The sequence below is a fragment of the Corythoichthys intestinalis genome, chromosome 6 (assembly GCF_030265065.1).
Source record: "Corythoichthys intestinalis isolate RoL2023-P3 chromosome 6, ASM3026506v1, whole genome shotgun sequence".
Classification (NCBI taxonomy): domain Eukaryota; kingdom Metazoa; phylum Chordata; class Actinopteri; order Syngnathiformes; family Syngnathidae; genus Corythoichthys; species Corythoichthys intestinalis.
In genome coordinates this window covers 52,599,396-52,620,557 of record NC_080400.1, presented here as the reverse complement: position 1 = coordinate 52,620,557, position 21,162 = coordinate 52,599,396, and the positions used below count along the sequence as shown (strand labels likewise).

At 40.2% G+C, this 21,162-nt stretch overlaps 1 protein-coding gene across 1 annotated transcript; it reads left to right on the top strand.

Moving 5' to 3' along the window:
* Positions 1 to 8,603: 8,603 nt before the first annotated feature.
* Positions 8,604 to 19,809, top strand: sfrp2l (secreted frizzled-related protein 2 like). The gene is made up of 3 exons (XM_057839542.1): positions 8,604 to 9,182; positions 18,845 to 18,925; positions 19,045 to 19,809. Exons 1-3 carry the CDS (start codon positions 8,663 to 8,665, stop codon positions 19,431 to 19,433), a joined length of 990 nt encoding a protein of 329 aa, XP_057695525.1. The 5' UTR covers positions 8,604 to 8,662; the 3' UTR covers positions 19,434 to 19,809.
* The last annotated feature ends 1,353 nt before the right edge of the window (positions 19,810 to 21,162 follow it).

The window sequence follows — 21,162 nt, the reverse complement described above, 5'->3', positions numbered from 1 at the left end:
GAACACATGAAATCAGTACTATATGAATGGAATACCATACACGGTGCCCAGACTGCCGTTAGTACTACATCCAGTTTTCTTTGGGTGGGCAGAGCTTGTCTGTGGGTGGGCACTGCCCACCCCTACCCCCGGTAACGCCCCGAGGTGTGAGTGGAATGAAGATTTTTTTTTTTATATACTATTATGTGCCCTGGAATTGACTGTCAGATCTGTTGAGCCATGCAACTCACTTGCCAAATTGAGTAGAAAGAGGCTTCTGCTCCTGAGACACTAAAGCACAGGTGTGAAACCGATTCCAGAAAGGGCCAAGTGGGTGCAGGTTTGCTTTCCAACCAATGAAGAGGACACCTTTTCACCAATTACATCTTTTACATGTGTAATCAGGTAAACTTTGTCAGGTGCTGCTTGTTTCAGCAGGAAGTTCATTGGTTAAACTCTCTGCGTTGTATCGGTTGGAACAAAATCCAGCACCCACTTGGCCCTTTCTGGAATCGGTTTGACACCTGTGCCCTAAAGGATAAAATAATTTTATAACAAATTGCCGGTTTTGACCAGGCCCGGATCTAGGTTTACCCACCTGAGTGGGCACTAAGAAATCTTGAGGGGGCACCCCCAATGCAGGCTTTTTTTTTACCCTCTGCATTTCTTTAATTTTTCTTAAATTTAGTCGAATAATTTTCTCCATCTTGTTCTGAGTGTTAACGGCTGGTTAACAGATTAATGCATCAGATTCTTCCACTTACTTTAAGTAAATATTACTATTGCTACAGTATTTGTTCTTATTAAGGCCATACAACTACAAGTTGGTCATTTTTCACCTATATCAAGAGAAAAATGCTTTCCAATAATGTTTTGAACAATATCTATTCTTGAATTTAAAAACATTTCTGACAAGTTTTTTAAGCTTATTTTCAGCTAGATATTTTTCTTATTTCAAGAAATCTAAGTGAGTAAATTTAATTGAAGCACTCACAGATAATTTCACTTATTTCTAGTATATTTACACTGAAAACAAGGGAAGCTTTTCATTTTTTTAAAAAATTTTTTGGGGGTTTTGCGGTGCATATGTAATGGTTTCATTGGTACAACGTTTGATTAAACCTTTGTTTTTAAAAACTACTTAAGAAACATTTTGAAAACTTCCAGAATAAGTGTCTGGATTTTATAAGCAAATTTAAATTGCAATATTTAAACGCAGAGGTGGGTAGAGCAGCCAACATTTTTACTCAACTAAGAGTAGTGTTACTTCAAACTAATATTACTCAAGTAAGAGTAAAAGTAGTCATCCAAAAAATGTACTCAAGTACAAATAAAAAAGTATGCAGTGAAAAGAATACTCAATTAAGAGTGACATTTTGAGTAACTGCTTTTTTTTTTTTTTTACAATGGTATATGAACCGTTGTTATAATGATACTAGACAATAACACATTACATAACCGCATAAAGCCAAAGAAATACAATAAAAATGTATTCCAATGAGAGAAAAAAAAACATAAACGAGGCATTCTTCGTCCAAAGAGCATGAGTGCCCTCTGGTGGAAAAAATAGTTCCTCGTTTGAATAGTGAAGAGTTTCTTCATTATTACTATTTAGAAATTAAAAGGAGCATATATCCGGTTATCCTTGGTCAATCAATGCCAAATAAAAACTGGTATAGAGGTTGAAATCCGCACTTTTGAGTCCTGTTGAGAGCAGCGCTCAATATAAAATACTTCATTTTTTTACGGTACTAAAGACCACATGATTGAGCAGGCTGGTGTGAAGCTAGGACGGCAAGCTTGCGTCTGATTTGTATAATGGAGTCATGTGATTATTTTTGCGACGTCTCATTGGTGAAATCGGTAGAGCTACTTGGTACTACTACAGCTTTTACAGCGACTCTGCATCGCTGGCAAAAACACTTTTTTATGTTCTGTCGGGAGGAACACGGCTGCCCACCCAATAATATGGTATTGGTACAGATATTGTGATATCTTTTTACTTTCTTCGACCGAATATTTAGTGTAACGACCCCACAGTATTATTGCTGTTCTATCAGCTTCCTACCGTCAGCGAACGCCTCTGGTACGGATGGGTGTGTGTGGTTGGATGAGTAGGAGTGGGCGGGGCGAGCGGAGGGTGCGTGTGTGTATGTGCCTGGAGGAGAGAGAGGAAGCGCGCGGATAACAAATGAGGTTGGAAAAACAGCTTGTTTAGGTGATTGCTTGTTCGGCGTTGTTGCTGCCAACAGTAACCGTTAATCCTGCTGTAAAAAAGTAGGTGAGACCAACTCGCTGTGCGTTCTCTATATCCAGTGCGACGCTACAATAGATATTCCCGACATTTTGATTGGGTGGGCACGACTCACGTCTGGGTGGGCCGTGCCCACCCCGGCCCACCCATACATCCGGCCCCGGTTTTGACAAAGTGTACTTGTACAGCAGTATAAATTACTTTAACTGTCTTTGTTTGCTCAGGTTGCCACTAAAAAAGGTTCTTCTTCAGCTACATGGGTGCAAAACCTACATTACCCCCACACCTCCAAATCCCTCTTTCAGGGGGTCCTGCGCACTGTCTCAGACCACAGTTCTGCATCCTGCCATCCAGTTGGAATACCCTCAGAGGCCCGCCCCCCTCCAAACTATCCTACCGCCTCTTCGTCCTCATCCTCCTCCCCTTCATCCTCATCGTCATCCACCTCCTCCTCTCATAAGTGGACCTGTGAGCTCGCTGAGAGTCAAGATAAGATTATCTTGAGAAGGGTCCCAATTAGGGCTCAAGACGGACTTCTTGTAGCACGAGGGAAACCTGTTAGGAAGCCTCAACTGAGGTGTGCGAGGAACATGAGGGAGAGGATCAAGCAGCATAGACTAAAGGGAGCTGCTAAATATTGATAGTATACTTCTTCACAGTCGAACCAAAGTATTTAGGTTATCTTACTTTACTGAATTCACATCCACATTTTTTTTTTAATCTAAGCAGAATCAGAGACAACTTTTGATGTCTTACTTTTTTTGGTGGTACATTTAGTTTATGTAGATCATGTAAATAATAAATATGTGACACAGTACTCTATATTTTTATCCTTTTTTAAGTGTTTTACAGTTACATGTGTACAAAAGAAGTAGTATTTTCTCTCATGGCAACTTGAAGTTAAAAGTTTTCCAAATAAAAGCCATGCAAAAACAAAATTAACTAAGACCGCCTTGCAATCTCTACTGGTTAACTCGGAATCTACAGGTAACAATAAGTCTGCAGTAAATTAATTTAATTAATCAGTCTCTGAGGATCGATGTATATACATATCTAGGATACATTTGCCTAATTTCATTATGATCAGTCCACAAATATTGGAAGAGTAAGAATTTTATGTTCGCAATTAATGTAATGACTCAGCCCTGACAGTGGCATTGCTGTAGTCTCTTGGGCCCCCACCCCACCTGTGCACACTGCAAATTTTTGTTTTTTTGCACACATAAATGTACAATAAATAAGTAAATGAATAAGGTCACATCAAAAGAAAAATAAAGTTGGAAGAAACATCTTAATAGAAAAGCATTTTACACTATGAATAAATAGCATGAAATAAAATTACACTCTGAAAATCATCCATCATTATTATACAACTCTTAAATTTGATTTAGGTGTTTCATTTGAAATGGGCAATTCTTGTCGTTTCTATGGAATATTTTGACAGCCCTCTGTGGCCTCTTCATTGGCCGGGGCCATCGGCAACTGCCTGTCTGCCAGGCACACACAAAAAAATCACATCAACGTTCGAAAGTTGCTATATACAGTCATGTGAAAAAAATAGGACACCCCAAGGAAGCCTGTGTGTTTTCTATCATATTTGGTCATATGGATATTTAATATAAATTTTAGCAATTTTGAGAGATTCAACCAATAGGGATAAAAAAATTAAAACTGATTGGTTTTTTTAATATATATATATAACTTTCTGTGAAATGTAATTTTAAATAAATGCAATTTCTGTTGAGGAATCAATTGGGACAACCCCACATTCAATCCTACTTAAAATGGCTAAAATCACACACAAGTGTATCACATCAGGTGCGCATGATTAAAACATAATTACGGAGTGTTTTGAAGGAGGCTTGCCTTATTTAAACCTCACATTTTGGTTGGTGTGCCCCTGACTGTTGAAGTGAGAGAAAACACCATGGTGAGATGAAAGGAGCTGTCTGAGGCCTTCAGAAAGAAGATTGTAGACGCTTATGAGTCTGATAAGGGATTTCAAAAAATCTCTATAAAGAATATAAAATCAGGCATTCCACAGTCTGGAAATTAGTCTACAAGTTGAGAACATTCAAAACAACTGCCAACATGCCCATGTCTGGCGGTCCAAGCAAGTTCACCCCGAGAGATGTGAAAGTGCAATCCTCTACAATCAGAAAGAGACTTCACAAGTTAACCTTCATGGGAGGTGTGCAAGGAGGAAACCTTTGCTCTCCATGAAGAACATGAAGGCCAGACTGAAGCTTGCCAGAGTGAATGTAGACAAAGACCAGGACTTGTGGAATAATGTTCTTTGGACGGAGGAGTCTAAAATTGAAGAACCTCATACCAACTGTGAAGCATGGAGGTGGAAGTGTCATGGTTTGGGGATGCTTTGCAGCAGCAGGACCTAGCCAGCTCACCATCATAGAATCCACCATGAATTCTATCGTGTATAAGAGGGTGCTTTAGGAACATGTGAGCTCATCTGTGAAAAAATTAAAGCTGAAGCGAAACTGGACCCTGCAACATGACAATGACCCAAAGCATATCAGTAAATCCACCAAGGACTGGCTGAAAAGGAAGAAAGAGTTGGAGAGTCCTGCAATGGCCCAGTCAAATCCCAGATCTTAATCCCATTGAGATGCTGTGGGCTGAGTTGAAACGGGCTGTACATGCACGAAAACCCTCAGACATCTCACTGTTGAAAGTATTCTGTGTTGAGGAGTGGGGCAACTTTCTTCAGACCGATGTCAAAGACTGCTAGATGGCTAGAAAAAGTGTCTCACTCTCGTTATTTCAGCCAAAGGGGGTAACACTAGCTATTAGGTGGTAGGGTGCCCTAACTTTTTCCTCAGTTAGAATATGCATTTTTGTTGATATATTTGGTTTAATGAGTAAAACTATGTTAAGTTTCCTTGTTTACCTGCAATTAAAACACTTTCTTTTCCAGAAATAAAGAAAAACAAGATCAGACATTGATATGTGAACATTTCTTAACACAGAACTAAATATTTAATGGCGTGTCCTAATTTTTTCACATGACTGTATTAGACATCGGCCGATATGGATTTTTCAGGATCGATACTGGTTATTGGTATTAAGAGGGGCCGATAACCAATTTTTGGTGCCGATATTCATTTGCACGAAAAGTGTAATAATTGGCGTAAAAAATGAATAATGCAAACACTGAACTTTATTGAAATGCCAAAAGCATGTTTATTAAATCACACAAATGAAAAAAAAAACCTCCAGAAATGCCTGAATTTCCTAGACTCAGAAACGTCGCTTCGAAAGTTAGGTAAAAGGTTAAATAAATAGCTCTCTAAATTTTTTTCCACACAAAAGGCAATACAACAAGAATACAGGGAGTTCTCAGGCTCAGCATAATCTCTAGTAAATGCAAATAAAAACTTGCTTCCAGAGATTTTATAAGGTAATCGTATACAAAGTTAAAATTTGCACAGAAATGTGTCAGATCAATCAGTAGTTACCATTTAACCAATCAGAGGAGGAGGTAAATACTAGTGCAGGAAACAGCAGGCAGGAGAGAGAGGCACAGCTGCATCTGAGCCGAAATAACCCAGTTATAAATGGACTTTCATATCGGCCCAGACGGATTTGGATAAAGGCCGATGCCGATATAAATCAAATGTCCAAATATTGGTGCCAATAATTGGCCGGGCTGATAATCGGTCTCTCTCTCCTATATTTGTCCTCAAATAACAGCGACAATTTTAATTCAGCAAGTAAGTAATATAATTAATCAGCCCTGGGATAAAAATTCACAAATTTGAGTCTGTGGATCAATGCATAATCAATGCGTACACATCCCTATAATATACTTAACAAATTTAATTCTGATCCGTCTATATATAACGGAGGAGGTCCAACTATACTTTGTGTCCTCCCTCAGGATGAGAAACAATAACAACAACAACGTGAACAAAGTTAGTTTTTGAGAGCTTCCTCCGGGCTACAAAACTAGTGAAGATGAAGAGGAAATGAGCTGGATAAGGCTTGTTGGTGCATGCGTTGCAGCCTAATTGGACTAAAATGAAAGGTCTTTTACTACCCCGAGGCTGAGAAGAATGACAGCAAAGCATGTACGCAACTATCATCAGCTGACAAGCATTTCACATGTAAAGTGCTGTGCTAATGTTGTTTTAATGTTTCTTTACTGTAAATGAGAATATTTTTTTAAACTTATACTGTTAAGCTTGATTCTTTTCATAAAAAACTTTTGCAACATGAAAAAAACAACAACTGTGAGGTGGGATTCCAAGCAAGAGCGTTGGTTTGCATATTCGGGACGGTAGGGAGATAACACTACCAACTTTTCAGGATGCTGAAATTGACCCCTGAAATTGTCCCCACCAAATTAACTTTGGCCTGTGCCCCTTAACACACCAGTATCCCTGTCTACTCTAGATATAATACTACAGGGTGGAATGTCTACATAGAAATCCACTGATTGCTAGCAGTACATCTTATTTTGTATATCTATTTGCGCTTGTCCTCGATAATAATGTCTGATGTAGGGCAGGTGCATCACATTTGTTCCCGGAAATAATTAGCCCCCACACTAGAATGACTGAAAAACACGTCTTTGGACAGATTTTTCACGAGGAAAAGGGCACCTGACCAGCCAGAAGATGAGCCTAAAACCTCGAAGAAAACAATCTACACTACTTCCCAATCACCCAAAGACCCATGAAGTGCGAAGGAGTGGATTCGTGACCCATTTGTGAATAAACCGAGTGATTCGAGTATGTCTGTGCAATAGGAGGATCAATTTGTAGAGATCACAAATGACGGCGACCTTAAACGTACATTTGAGACAAAAACTCTACCGAGGTTCTGGATTAAAGTCATTCCGGAATATCCTGACATCGCTAGTAGAGCATTGAAAACCGTGCTACAATTTCCAGCATCGTATCTTTGTGAAGCGGGCTTCTCTCACTCTCCCATCACACTTTGATGGGACCATCTCGTCTCAACGAAACAAGTTTAGGCCTCCCACTGATTCAGCGGGTGAGTTATTTTTTTCCCTGCACTTAACACAACGGCGCTAAAAACAAATGTTATTTTATATTTGCTGTATTTTTCTTTCACAAATTGCCGGTTTTCTGACAAATTTTCCATGCGCGTAACGTTAAAAATGGCCGCAAATGCAGCGATTCCAAAGTAAACACTACAAACTTGCTTTAAAGAAAGGAATAATAACTTACGTTTGCCTTGTTAGCTGCACACAACACGCAGCTCTCACATACCGACTTCACCGTGTCGTTAAGCATTAATTTACGCAATTTTTGTGTTGCATGTGTATGTTTATGATGTAAATAGTTTTTTTAGCACCTTTGGATAACATTGAGAGTCCAACTGAATATAAAAGAGGGCTTTTTTTCGCCGCCACAAGAGCTTTGGGAGCAAAATTTTATAAGGGTGCAAAATTTGACAGAACACCGGTCCGTAAAAAAAAAAAGACCAAAAAAAGACCCAAATCACACCGGTCCGTGGTGCAAAAAAGGTCGGGGACCCTCAAGTTAGATTGTCTTCCTATATGTTGTAAGGATAGAATTGGCCCGACCATTATTAAGCGAATTACAGAACTTTCATTATGTTCAGACTTACATTGACCCCTTTTCACTTACTGAATGTGCCAGTCCATTTTTCCCCCTCAACTGCACGTTTGATTGGATGATGACTTGACCCCCCCTCCCCCCACCCACCCACACACAAGCATTCACAGCTCAACAGAAATACAACATGCTGCCTTCTCCGCCCTTTCGAAGACTAGGGATATTACAAGTTTTTTCCCGCCAGCAGCAGCCATTGTAAGTAATGTAAAACGACGTCAATGCTGTGGAGGTGGGGAACACACCACTAATTTTGCTACTGAAAATCCGACCTGCATCAGAGTTAGCATAACATTAATCTGTGTGAATTTCTCGAACTCGAGGAGGAAGCTGCGTTGAGAGGAATATCCTCCCTTATGTTTTGAACTGCTAACGTTAATTAAACTGTAAGAAGTGAAGTGTGGTGAACTAAGGATTACCCCCTTATAGATAGTTAATTGATTACAGTGATAACTACAGTAATGCATAATAAAAGCTTTCAATAAATATTCATTTGAAGTAAATTTGTGCAATTATCTTTGCAACATCATGAAATGTTTTGGATTAGAGCCTAAATTTCCAAAGATAGGTAGTCAATTAAACCCATTGTTAATATTATTATTACTTTTTTTTGGGGGGGGGTTGTTTGGTAGTTTGCAGGCGCCCAGGCTCGGGTCACCTATGGGGCGGGCTGATGATACACCCACACCCACTCCTCCACACCTTCGCCATTATTTACGCCACCGAGGGGAGGGGGCAAGCAAAAGAGAGACAGCCAGCGCCACGGTGGAAGACAACTCTAGTTGGTACTGGGACAAAAACAACCACCATGCGAGCGCTCTTGTTTGTTTTGACGCTCGCAGGGTCTCTGGCGTCAGATGCTCCGGTTCCCGTCCACCTGGGACCACCTTCGCTCGTCTACAGCTCGTCTTTCCGCTCGGTGTGCAAGCCCGTACCGACCACCCTGTCTCTATGTCACGGCATCGGCTACCGTCACATGCGGCTGCCCAATCTGCTGGGGCACGACTCTCTGCGGGAGGCCCAGCAACAGTCTGCCGCCTGGCTGCCGCTCGTCTCCAAGCTGTGTCACCGGGACACTAAGAAGTTTTTGTGCTCTTTGTTCGCCCCAGTTTGCGTGCCGGACTACGGCGCGCCAGTTAACCCGTGCAGGAGTCTGTGCGAGGCCGTGCGCGACCACTGCGTTCCCGTCATGAGCGCTTTCGGCTTCCCGTGGCCCGAGATGTTCAACTGCAGCCGATTCCCCCGTGGGACCCAACTCTGCATCCCGCCGAGCGGGGAGCAAGGTGTGCGGACCACGGAAGAGTTCACCCACGAGGATGCGCTCAAAGGTTTGTGTGCTACTTTTTAAAAATCTTATAAACAGTGGTGTCCAAACTACTGCTCTCTTACGTAAAGCGCTCTTTAAACAGTGGCGTTCCTAGTTTACATGGTGCCCTGGGCGACAAGACGCTTTGGCGCCCCCCTCTTGCCCCCCCCCCCCCAAACAAAAACAACAACAGTTGACCCACAAAATACAGCGCACATGAAGTATAGCCCAAAAAAATTTACTCAAGTAAGAGTAGCGTCTCTTCAAAATAATATTACTCAAGTGAAAGTAGTCGTCCAAAAAATGTACTCAAGTACAAGTAAAGTATTTCTTGAAAAGAATACTCAAGTAATGAGTAACATTATAACTACTTATATTTTTGTTGGATTTTTTTTTAAACAGTGGAATTTTTTTCTGAGCACAAAATTATGTATATGAATTGTTGTTATGATGGCACTGTACAATAACCCATTACATAACCACATCAAGCCAAAGAAAAAAGGTCATTGAATTTTGACGAGAGAAAAAAAACATTACCGTATTGGCCCGAATATAAGACGGTGTTTTTTTGCATTGAAATAAGACTGAAAAAGTGAGGGTCGTCTTATATTCGCGGTCTAGACGTTATACCCATCCACGACGTTAGATGGCGCCAAATATCATTGAAGCGATGTTCTGTCATGACAGATCTTAGCTACTCTCAAGTTTAACCAGTTTGCATTATTTTATTGCAATGTTTTTCCTTATTCAGTTACAGTTACAGTTCACTTTGATGGTTCATGCAGTTATTGCAATTTTGTTGTTTTATCACAATATCTCTATTTACATTTCAAAAACCAGAAGCCATTCATTTACGAATGTGATTGCACTCTAGTGTACATATTTAAATGTTTAGATGTTAAGATATGAATGAGGCAAAATAACATGTTTTTTCTCTCAAATATATTGTTATGATCATTTGTTTCAGATGTACTGTAATTATTTTCTGTATAAAAATTAATTTGGTGTTCAAAAAGTATTTTTCAAACTTGAGGCTTGAAAAAGAAGGGGTCGTCTTATAATCAGGGCCGTCTTATATTCAGGCCAATACAGTACACAAATGAAGCACTATTCATCCAAACAGCATTAGTGCCCTCTCGGAAAATAGTTCCTAGTTTGAATAGGGAAGTTCCTTCATAATTACTATTTTGAAATTAAAAGGATAATACCTCCGGTTTTCTGTGGTGAATTGGTGCCAAATAAAAAACAGGGAGAAAGGCTAAAATCTGTGCTTTCGAGTCATGTTGAGGGCAGCGCTCTGTATCAAATACTTCATTTTTTACGGTGCTTTAAAAACACCACATGATTGAACAGGCTGGCGTGAAGATAGAAGGGCAAGCTTGCGTCTGATTGGTATAATGGAGTCATGTGATTATTGTCTCATTGGTGAAATCGGTAGAGTTCCTTGCTACTACTACAGCTGATAGAGCTACTTGGCATCACTGGCCCAAAAAAAAAAAAAATCTAATATGTAGACTACAGAAGAAAAATTCAACGACTCTTGTGTAGACCAAAGTAACGAAGTAAGAGTAGTGTTTTTTCTTCAAAAAAAAAAAAAAACATAAAAATAAAAAAATAAAAGTAAAAAGTATAGTTTAGGAAAACTACTCTTAGAAGTAAATGTGATGAAGTACATGTAACGCGTTACTATCCGCCTTTGCATTTGTCCCTCTAAGGTTGCCGTACACAGCAAAATCTGTGGAATTGATTTTTGGGTGTAAATTATGTCTGAGTTGATTGGTGTTGATTCTTGTTTTTTGTTTTTTAACACTAGCAGTGTTAGGATTGCTCTTGGCGCCGTGTCAATTAAGTGAGTTAAACACAGACACCCCTGGCAGAGTTAAATGTACTACCAGAGTTAATCAGCCACACCCAGTTTAAGTACACGTGTCAGAAAAAAAAAGGCGCAATGACCTGTGGGTAAAGCGACACCACGACTGTAAGTAGCGTTTTCTGTTAATAGCTGGAGTGTTTTCGGTTGAATAATAGAAGTCATAAAAAGCTTGTTCTAAACCATTAACCCAGTGGGTGGTGGTAGTGAGGGGTAAACTGCCATCAAAGAAGAAGAAAAAAACATACTAGTGAGCCTGACTGCTATGCTTACTAAAGCGATGCAAAGACCCTCTGTAAACTCTTCCAAGTGTAATAGTAGGGTACTATTGCCAGCTATGTTCTCTACTAGGGTCTGCCATTCATCCAGGACATTAACAACATCACAACAAATATTCAAAATTAATAGTCCAGTTGTGAGAAAACAAAAGGTGGTCAAACATTTTAAAGTACAACGGTTGAATGGTAATTGCTTAACTTGTTCAAGCAGTTTTTTAAGTCTTACTTGAATCATTTAGGCATTTTTCATTTAACTACGTACCGGTAACTTAATAGTTACTTTAAGCTGTTGTGTAAAAAAAAAAACGACTTGGAATAAGGTTACTGCAATCAAATACGTTTTTTTGGGCTCATGTGCATACATGTACATACATTTAGTATCTGGTGAAAAGCATAAATACACATAGTCAACATTCACAGACCTCTTAATGTGTTCATCTTATGAAACATTAAACCACATTATTTTAACTATAAACGTGCAGTGAACATTTGTACACTATCTCCCTTCAAACCACTATACATTTTAAAGTGCCTGTGACACGAAAAAGCATGTTTATTTCATAATACACGCGGTATTTTATGCCCCTGAATGATATGGGCCGCTTGGATGTGTGTGGAAGCGATCGCTATTTTTATTTAGTTTTTTGAATCCCGCGCCATGAAAATGAGTGACTTCCGGCTTCGGTCTTGCATTGAGGAGGAGGGCGCTGTGACATGTACGGTAGAAGACGTCCTCTTCATGCTACAGTGTACTGTTGTGTATGAGGACGAAGGATTCAGCTGATTTTGCGGATTAATACGTTTATTTTTCGCATCACGCCAGCCAAACGGCTGTAGAAAAATCATTCTGTATGAGGGAAAGGCGTATGCGCCTTTTTGGAGTTTCAAAAGCTTCCCATTCACCGTGGATATTTACTGTGGGACCATTGGATTTACGAGGAAGTGAGTAAACATCTTGTTTTGTATTATGTCAAATACGAATACAGCGATTACAAAGTAAACACTACAAACTTCCTTTAAATGAAGGACTACTTACGTTTGATCATTGATAGGCATGTAAAAAGCTCTCCTAATGCTCATTAGCAGCAGCACGTTAGTTGCACAACAAATCCAGCCACCCACCTCCGGGGAACGAACTGTAAATTGCTCTCCGCCGGGCGGTTTGCCGATCCACTAAGACAATCGACAACCGGGTCGTCATGTCAAATAATCCAGGATAGTTATGTGTGATTTTCCACTTCGAAGACTTTGAAACATCACTCGGTTCGGGTTAGCATGTCGGCTAGCTGTCACGGCTTCTGGTTTGTTTACATTCTCCGAAGCCGGGGAAGGGAAATGACATATGTCCGATTTAGGTGTCATAAAATATCGTTCGGGAGGTGCGACAGTAAAGGTGAAGTCGATATTTTTGACCATTATGGAGTAATTTTGCCATGTCGTCCTGAATAAATGCATTTTTATTATTTCATATTCCATTCAGCACAAGACTGTTATTTGTCATGACCATGCCATTTATTTAGCAATTGAGGAAAATACTTGGATAAAAAGAATATCCTGTAAAAATATTGAAGTAAAGAGACAGAAACAATGACATTTTGCCGCTCTCTTCGTCGCGTTTTCCTCATTGTGAATAGTTCCCCTTCAATGGGCTGAATAGTAAAACCGATGAGCCCAGTCTACCGCTGACGTCATCCACCTGTTGGGGACGCTAAAGCCCTATAATGGTAGGCGTGGCTAACCGGCAGATTAAAAGACTAATTTCTCGTCATCTGTGCTTTTCTAAATTGTTGTATATAGTCGAATCGTCTCAAAATATGATTCTAATTCACATAATAATGCCATTTAAGACTTTTTTTCTCGTGTCATATGCTCTTTAACTGCGCACTTACATTATTTTGATATAATGATAACAGTCGTAGCCGATAAAAAAAAAAAAACAAGCTAACAACTATGGAATTATGAGTATGAACGATAAAAGAAACCTGACACAAAAACACATTCAACACAACTATTCCTCCACCGAGCATTGTAAGGAATGTTCGCGATCCTTTAATTCACTTTACAAGGCATACTCACGTCACCATTGAAAGAGCTGACGCATGAACTGGGAAATGCAGAAGTGGAAATAAAAGCACGAGCAGTTTCCAAAATAAAAGTGGCACTCTGTATAGAAAGTAAATGAATTAAACGTCTGAACTATGAAACAACTTGAAGAATTCTTAACAGAAAGAACACATGTACATTATCCAACTAGTAGGGGTGCGAACCTCAGGGCACCTCACGATATGATACGATTCATGATACAAGGCTTACGATAACGATTATCTCATAATATCGTGATACAGCGATTATCGATATATTGGCCAGAGAATTGATATATGATATTCTACGATACAACTGTTGAAACGGGGAAAAAAAGATATTTCAAAATAGATAACAAATACTGTTTATTGAGTCATTTATTAAACAGTGACACCTTTTCTGTGCAACATTGCTGTAAAATATAAATCTACTGCAAATTGTTTACCTGACATATAGAGGGAACAAACCACAACCACTGATACAGTGAAGAAAATAGGTATTTGAACACCCTGCTATTTTGCAAGTTCTCCCACTTAGAAATCATTGAAGAGTCTGACATTTTCATCGTAGGTGCATGTCCACTGTGAGAGAGATCATCTAAAAAGAAAAATCCAGAAATCACAATGCATGATTTTTTAAACAATTTATTTGTGTGATACAGCTGCAAATAAGTATTTGAACACCTGTCTATCGTCTAGAATTCTGACCCTGAAAGACCCGTGAGTCCCCTATAAAGAGTCCACCTCCACTTTATGTATTATCCTGAATCAGATGCACTTGTTTGAGATCGATAACTGCATAAAGACACCTGTCCACCCCATACAATCAGTAAGCCTCAAACTTGTAACATGGCCAGGACCAAAAGGTTGTCCAAAGACACCAGAGACAAAATTGTACTCCTCCACAAGGTTGGAGAGGGCTACGGAGCAATTCCCCAACAGTTGGTGAAAAAAAGTTCACTGTTGGAGAAATCATTAGGAAATGGAAGAATCTAAACATGACGGTCAATCTCAATCGGAATGGAGCCCCATGTAAGATATCGCCTCGTGGGGTCTCAGTGATCCTAAAAAAGGTGAAGAATCTGCCCAGAACTACACGACAGGAGTTGATCAGTGACCTGAAAAGAGCCGGGACCACTGTTTCCAAGGTTACTGTTGGTAATGCATTAAGACGTCATGGTTTTAAAATCATGCATGGCACGGAAGGTTTCCCTGCCTAAACCAGCACATGTTAAGGCCTTTATTAAGTTTGTCTATGACCATGTGGATGATGAAGAGGAGTAATGGGAGCAACATTTTTGGTCAGATGAGAGCAAAATAGAACTTTTTGATCGTAATTCCACTAACTGTGCTTGGAGAAAGAAGAATGGTGAGTATTATTCCAAAAACACCATCCCTACTGTGAAGCCTTGGGGTGGTAGCATCATGCTTTGGGGGTCTTTTTCTGTGCATAGGACAGGACGAGTGCACAGCATTAAAGAGAGGATTACTGGGGCCCTGTATTGTGAGATTTTGGGAAACAACCTCCTTCCCTCAGTCAGAGCATTGAAGATGGGTCTCAGCTGGGTCTTCCAACATGACAATGACCCGAAGCACACAACCAGGAAAACCAAGGAATGGCTCCACAAGAAGCAAATCAAGATTCCAGCATGGCCTAACCAGTCTCCAGACCTAAACCCAACAGAAAACCTTTGGAGGGAGCTCAAACTCAGTGTTTTTAGCGACCCCTGGTAAAAACTACAGGAAAGGTGTGACCTCTGAAATTGCAAACAAAGGCTACTGTACCAAATATTAACATTCATTTCTCAGGTGATTAAAGTGCCTGTGACAGCATAAAAATAATCTTAAATACCATTATTATGTGAATTACTATCATATTTTGAGACAAATCGACTATATACAACAATTTGCCAAAGCGCAGATGACGAGAAATAAGTCTTTTAATCTGACGTTTAACCCCGCCTGTCATTATAGCACTCTAGCGTCCCCAGCTGGAGGATGACGTCGGCAGATCACTATTTCATGTAATTTAGAATTCAGCCCATTGATGGGGAAGTTTCAGAATGAGGAAAATGCGATGAAGAGAGCAGCAAAATGTCATTGCTTCACTCTCTCTATTCCAATATTTTTACAGGATATTCTTTTTATCTAAGTATTTCCCCCCCAATTGTAAATTCTAAATAAATGGTATGGTCATGACAAATAACAGTCTTGTGCTAAATGGAATATGAAATATTAAAAATGCATTTTTTCAGTACAAAAGGGCAAAATTACTGCATAATGGTCAAAACTGTCGATTTCTTGCACCTCCCGAACAGTATTTTATGCCATCGAAGATAATCCGGCTTTTGTCATATCCCTGCCCCGGCTTCGCAGATGGTGGAAAGAGCGTAAACAAAACAGGAGTCGTGACAGCTAGCCGACATGCTAACCCGAACCGAGCAATGTTTCTTATTCTCGCCTTTCGAAAATGAAAATCACACAGATCTACCTCGGATCATTTCATACGGCGGCAGGGTTGATTGTCTTCACTGATCGACCTACCTCCCGGCGATGAGCAAGTTACAGCTCATCGTTCCCCTGTGCTCGTTGCCGGGGAAGCAGCTGGAGAATGACAGCCAAGCGGCTGTTCCAATCTTTTTTGCCTTTAAAAAACGAGAAATAGCACAAAACTACCCCAACTCATGTCACACACGACGGCGGGGGTGATAGCTTTCATCGATCGGCCAGCCTCCAGCGGCAATGAAAGTTTCGGCTCCTCGCTCCCCTGCTGCGGGCAGGAGTGCTCTTTGCCGGGGAAGAAGCTGGATGACCGCCGGACAAACCGGCCGACGTCGGAGGAGTGCGTGGCGGCCCCAGCCCGACCCAAGGTTAGTGGTCTATTGCCGGGCACACAAAGAGGGCAGACGGGGCTGGAAGTCTGGATAATATGGGAAACCGCAGACGAAAGCGGGAGGGGGGGGGTGCATGAGCATAAGCCGAGTATAGCGCACTCTCGGCGACCACGCGAAGAGGACCGAGGGGGGTGAGCGACAAGACGCAGGTCGTCGGCAGAGTGGCCTTCTCAGTGGACAAGGAGCATTGTCAGCCACAAAATGCAAGCCACCTCCTTATTAAAACGTGTGCCACGATCCCAGTATTTGACATAATACACAACACATAGTTACTCACTTCCTCATAAGTCCAATGGTCGCACAGTTGACGGACTTGTTTTGGCCAATGTCCGTGGGGAACAGGAAATTTTTAAAACCCAAAAAGGCTCACACGCCTCTCCTTGGTGCAGCAACAAAAACCTGCAGCACATTTGGCTGGCGTAATGCGAAAAATAAACAAATTAATCCGCAAAATCAGCCAAATCCGCAGTCCATCTGCATGCTATAAAGCAATGCTGTTTTGTGAGATGCTGACCCGGGTGACATCACATTCACATTCTTCCTCAATCCAGGAAGTCACTCATTTTCGCGGGATTCAAAATATTGAATATAATAAATCGATTGCTTCCCCACACATCCAAGCAGTCCATTTCAGTCAGGAGCATAAAATACCACGTGAAATATGAAATAAACATGCTTTTTGCTGTCATAGGCACTTTACATACCTATTTACAGCTGTATCACACAAATAAATAGTTAAAAAATCATACATTGTGATTTCTGTTTTCTTCTTTTTAGATTATCTCTCTCACATTGGACATGCACCTACAATGAAAATTTCAAATCCCTCCATGACTTCAAAGTGGGAGAACTTTTCTATATCGAAGGGTGTTAAAATATTTTCTCCACTGTACACGTATGGTAAAAAAGTTGATATCATTGAGGGCTAGCTCGCTGGAGGAAACTAGTTTGGTTTCTCTTCAGATGGGGAACAAAAGCAATACAGATATGTTTTTTTTTTTTTAATCACTAATTGAGTCATTATCTTGGAACTTATCATTTCTATTGGTTGCATCCTCCGTTTCGTGAAATAGGGACAATCTATCGATTAGGGATGCAACGATACAGTTCAGTCCCGGTTCGGTACGATTTTCGATACGAGGGACACGATTTTCGGTTCGATTCAATACATTTAATGCTCTGAAACATAAAAATACAATTTTTTAAAATGTTTTTTTCTTATTTTCATTGGCAAAAATAACAATGCCATCATATAAACATGCATTATAGTACATAATATTTATGTGCTTACTTCTTGCTGATCAGAAGGAATTTTGTATAAAAGTGCTGAGAACAATCTTTACAAACAATACTGTTTGTAAAGTGAGGAGGGGCACACTGTTGATTGCTATTACTCTCTTAGCAGGTATGTTTACCACATGAGAAAAACATCCTATTTGTGCTCCAAGTCCATCTGTGTTACGTACTGAATCAACAATATTTGCAGCATTATCTATAGCCATTGGTATGGATTGATTTGGCCTGCTTAACTTCCATTCAGTCATGGCGTTTTTTAATTCATCGATGTCGTATATGGATTACGCGTCCCATGATCACTCTGGTCTTACGCAGCCAATTCATGGGATCTACCATAGCACAACTACATTGCTATTTGATGATTTCTAGTGTGTGTGCGTGAGTGTTGTCGGGCGTTAAAAAAAGTTAACAAACGCCACAGAAGTCACGTCTGCTCATTACTGCACAACACCAGCATTTGACAATCGACTTTCCTAAACAGGACGAGTTTGACGTACAGCGCTCTTAATTCGCCACTCATTGTTAATCATGTAACCGTGAGTTAGCGCTCTGTGACCCATGGTCTTTTAACTTGTCTTTTGTCAAAGCGAGGTTATTTGTAGCAGCCAAGTCAGGAACAGTATATTGGCGGACTTTGTTGTACGTATCCGTAAAGGCTGTCTTTGTTTAATATATACGAGTGGGGAAAGCATATCAGCTCACCCAAAATGCTGCTAAACAATGGATCTATACGATATTGAAGCCGGCAAGCCGCCTCCTTAAGTTTCTGTCTTTCCTCACGAGCAATGATCCTCGTGCACCACATGTCGCACCTTTCATGCAGTTAGGAGGAGGAGTGCAGGAGGGGGGCTGCTAGCGGCAAAGGTTTTTTTTTTTCAAGGCAAGCTGCGCCGGACATTTTAGCGATCAAGACAACAAAAATAAATTCGGAAAATACATTTTGGGAGCTTTTCATTTGGATCGAATGTTTTTGCGTATTGAATCGAAGAGGGCGTATCGAACGGTTCAATATAAAACCGAGTATTGTTGCATCCTTACTATAGATGCTGTGACCTAAAACTCTGTCATCTGTTGCTGTTTTATTTTAACTGTCGTTAATTTTGTGAATCTCCCTGAAAATGAATTGTCCGAAACACAAAGTATATACAGTATTACTGTTTTGTATTCCATTTTCTTTCGACCACCTAATGTATCTTGAAGTGTAAGCCCCCGGCTTACACTTCAGCAGACACATACTTGTGTAATCTCTTCTTTTCAATACCCAGGGAGTGTGATTTGTGATGCCTGCAGCCTGGCAGCAGAGGGAGAGACTGACATCCAGGACAACTTTTGTCAAAGTCCATATGGTGAGGAAATAGATGATCGCATACTAGAATGTATTCTTGAGAGAAGACCATAATAAAAAGTGTCTTTTCTTTGTTTTACAATGTGCTCGAAATCGCACTTTTTTTTTAATCTTTCGCAGCATTTAAGATGCGTCTGGGCAGTGTGTCGACGGTGGGTGGAGACCTTCAGCTGGTGCCTTTGGCCCGAAGCCGCATCCTGAGGTGGGCAGGGGGAGGTGCAGAGAGGGCGGGGATCGGAGGTGCGATGGCCCACAATGCTCTGTGGCTGCAGGAAGGAGGAACTTGTGCGTGTCCAGGCTTGGACTCGGCAGACAATAGAGAGGATGGTTTAGGGGGGAAGGTCATGGACAAAAAGTTGAAAAGAGTCCAGGAAGGCTGGTACTTGGCACTGGCTCGAGCTGAGGAGGGAAGGCTTGTATTGACACGACTGGTGCGCTGGACGAAAACTGACAAAGAACTGAAGAAGTTCATTAGGGGGATCCTGAAACAACCCTGTCCTGAGCTGTAGTTTTTATTTTATTAACTAGCAGTCTTTTCTCTCTGCCTTGTGCTGTTCACAAAAAAACAAAACTGTAAATAACCAAAGGAATAATCCATATGCAGACTTTTTATATAAAGAAGTGTGAAAAGAAACAGACTCCATTCTGACTACGACTTTAATCAATGGTCACGCATTAACTTTTCAAAGGTGCTAAGTGGCTCAAGGTCCCGGAACACATCTTTTTGTCGGAATTGCAGTGGGAAGAATATTTTCACTAATGTTTGGCCCTTTTGTTTACCTTACAGGTTAGTTAGTTTTGAAACAATAGTGGAGCCATTTTGACGTGGGGATTTTGCAACTGACCTGGTGGTGTTTTTGTGTCCCGTTCTTTCATTTCCCACTAAAGAGTTGAGCAGTCACCTTTCAAATTCTTTTAGTTTTATTGGTCTTTTTGTTGTAATTTCCTATTAAACAGTTGCATAAAAGAACTGGAGTTAAACAGGTTTTACACAGTAATTTAATTATATAATAATAACTGTTTTTTTTAGCAGCCATTTTAATGTTCATCTTAGTCTTTTGAACGATAATACTTTTTAGTCGTAGTCATATTCTTAATATATTCTCAATATATATATTTGTATCTCAAAATGTGTCATATCTTCGTCTAGTTTTTCTTGAAAACTCAAGGATAATTTCATCTAGTTTTAGTTGACCTTTACTAAAAAAAAAATTGTTTGTAAAATTAAAAGAAAAAAACCCCCTCCAAAATAAATGAAGAAATAAAGGTTTCCAACTATTTCGAATGAACATTGGAAGATGAGCACATATTGTAACTATGTACCTACAAGGACAACGCCAACTTGGTAATAATACACACTCAGCAGGAAAACAGTACATTATTTTCAGTTATTTATACCTATCTGGACGCGACGAACAGTATACAAAAACAAAAGTTGTCCGAGAGTTTAAGAGGACGCTCACAGTGAGCATTAGCCTAATGCTAACACTATGAGTTACATTTTGTGTGATGATCACTCAGCACAGACCTTAAAGAGCATACGACAGGAGAAAAAAAGTCTCAAATAGCATTATTATGTGAATTAGAATCATATTTTGAGACGATTTGACTATATACAACAATTTAGCAAAGCGCAGATGACGAGAAATTAGTCTTTTAATCTGCTGGTTAGCCACGCCTACCATTAGAGGGCTCAAGCGTCCCCAACAGGTGGATGACGTCAGCGGGAGACTGGGCTCATCGGTTTTACTATACAGCCCATTGAGGGGGAATTATTCAGAATGAGGAAAACACGACAAAGAGAGCAGCAAAATGTCATTGTTTCAGTCTCTCTACTCCAATATTTTTACAGGATATTCTTTTTATCCAAGTATTTTTCGCCAACAGCTAAATAAATGGCTTGAGAAGGACCAGTCAGCCCGTCGAGGGGGAACTATTCACAATGAGGAAAACGCGACGAAGAGATCTGCAAAATGTCATTGTTTCTGTCTCTTTACTTCAATATTTTTACAGGATATTCTTTTTATCCAAGTATTTTCCCCAACTGCTAAATAAATGGTATGGTCATGACAAATAACAGTCTTGTGCTAAATGGAATATGAAATAATAAAAATGCACTTATTCAGGACGACATGGCAAAATTACTCCATAATGGTCAAAACTGTCGACTTCACCTTTACTGTCACACCTCCCGAACGATATTTTATGACACCTAAATCGGACATATGTCATTTCCCT

Excerpts from the sequence above, each read along its gene's own strand:
- sfrp2l (XM_057839542.1), top strand. The coding sequence starts at position 8,663 with ATGCGAGCGCTCTTGTTTGTTTTGACGCTCGCAGGGTCTCTGGCGTCA. Across the intron at positions 9,183-18,844 it reads CCACGAGGATGCGCTCAAAG|GGAGTGTGATTTGTGATGCC; the intron begins GTTTGTGTGCTA and ends TTCAATACCCAG. Across the intron at positions 18,926-19,044 it reads CTTTTGTCAAAGTCCATATG|CATTTAAGATGCGTCTGGGC; the intron begins GTGAGGAAATAG and ends AATCTTTCGCAG.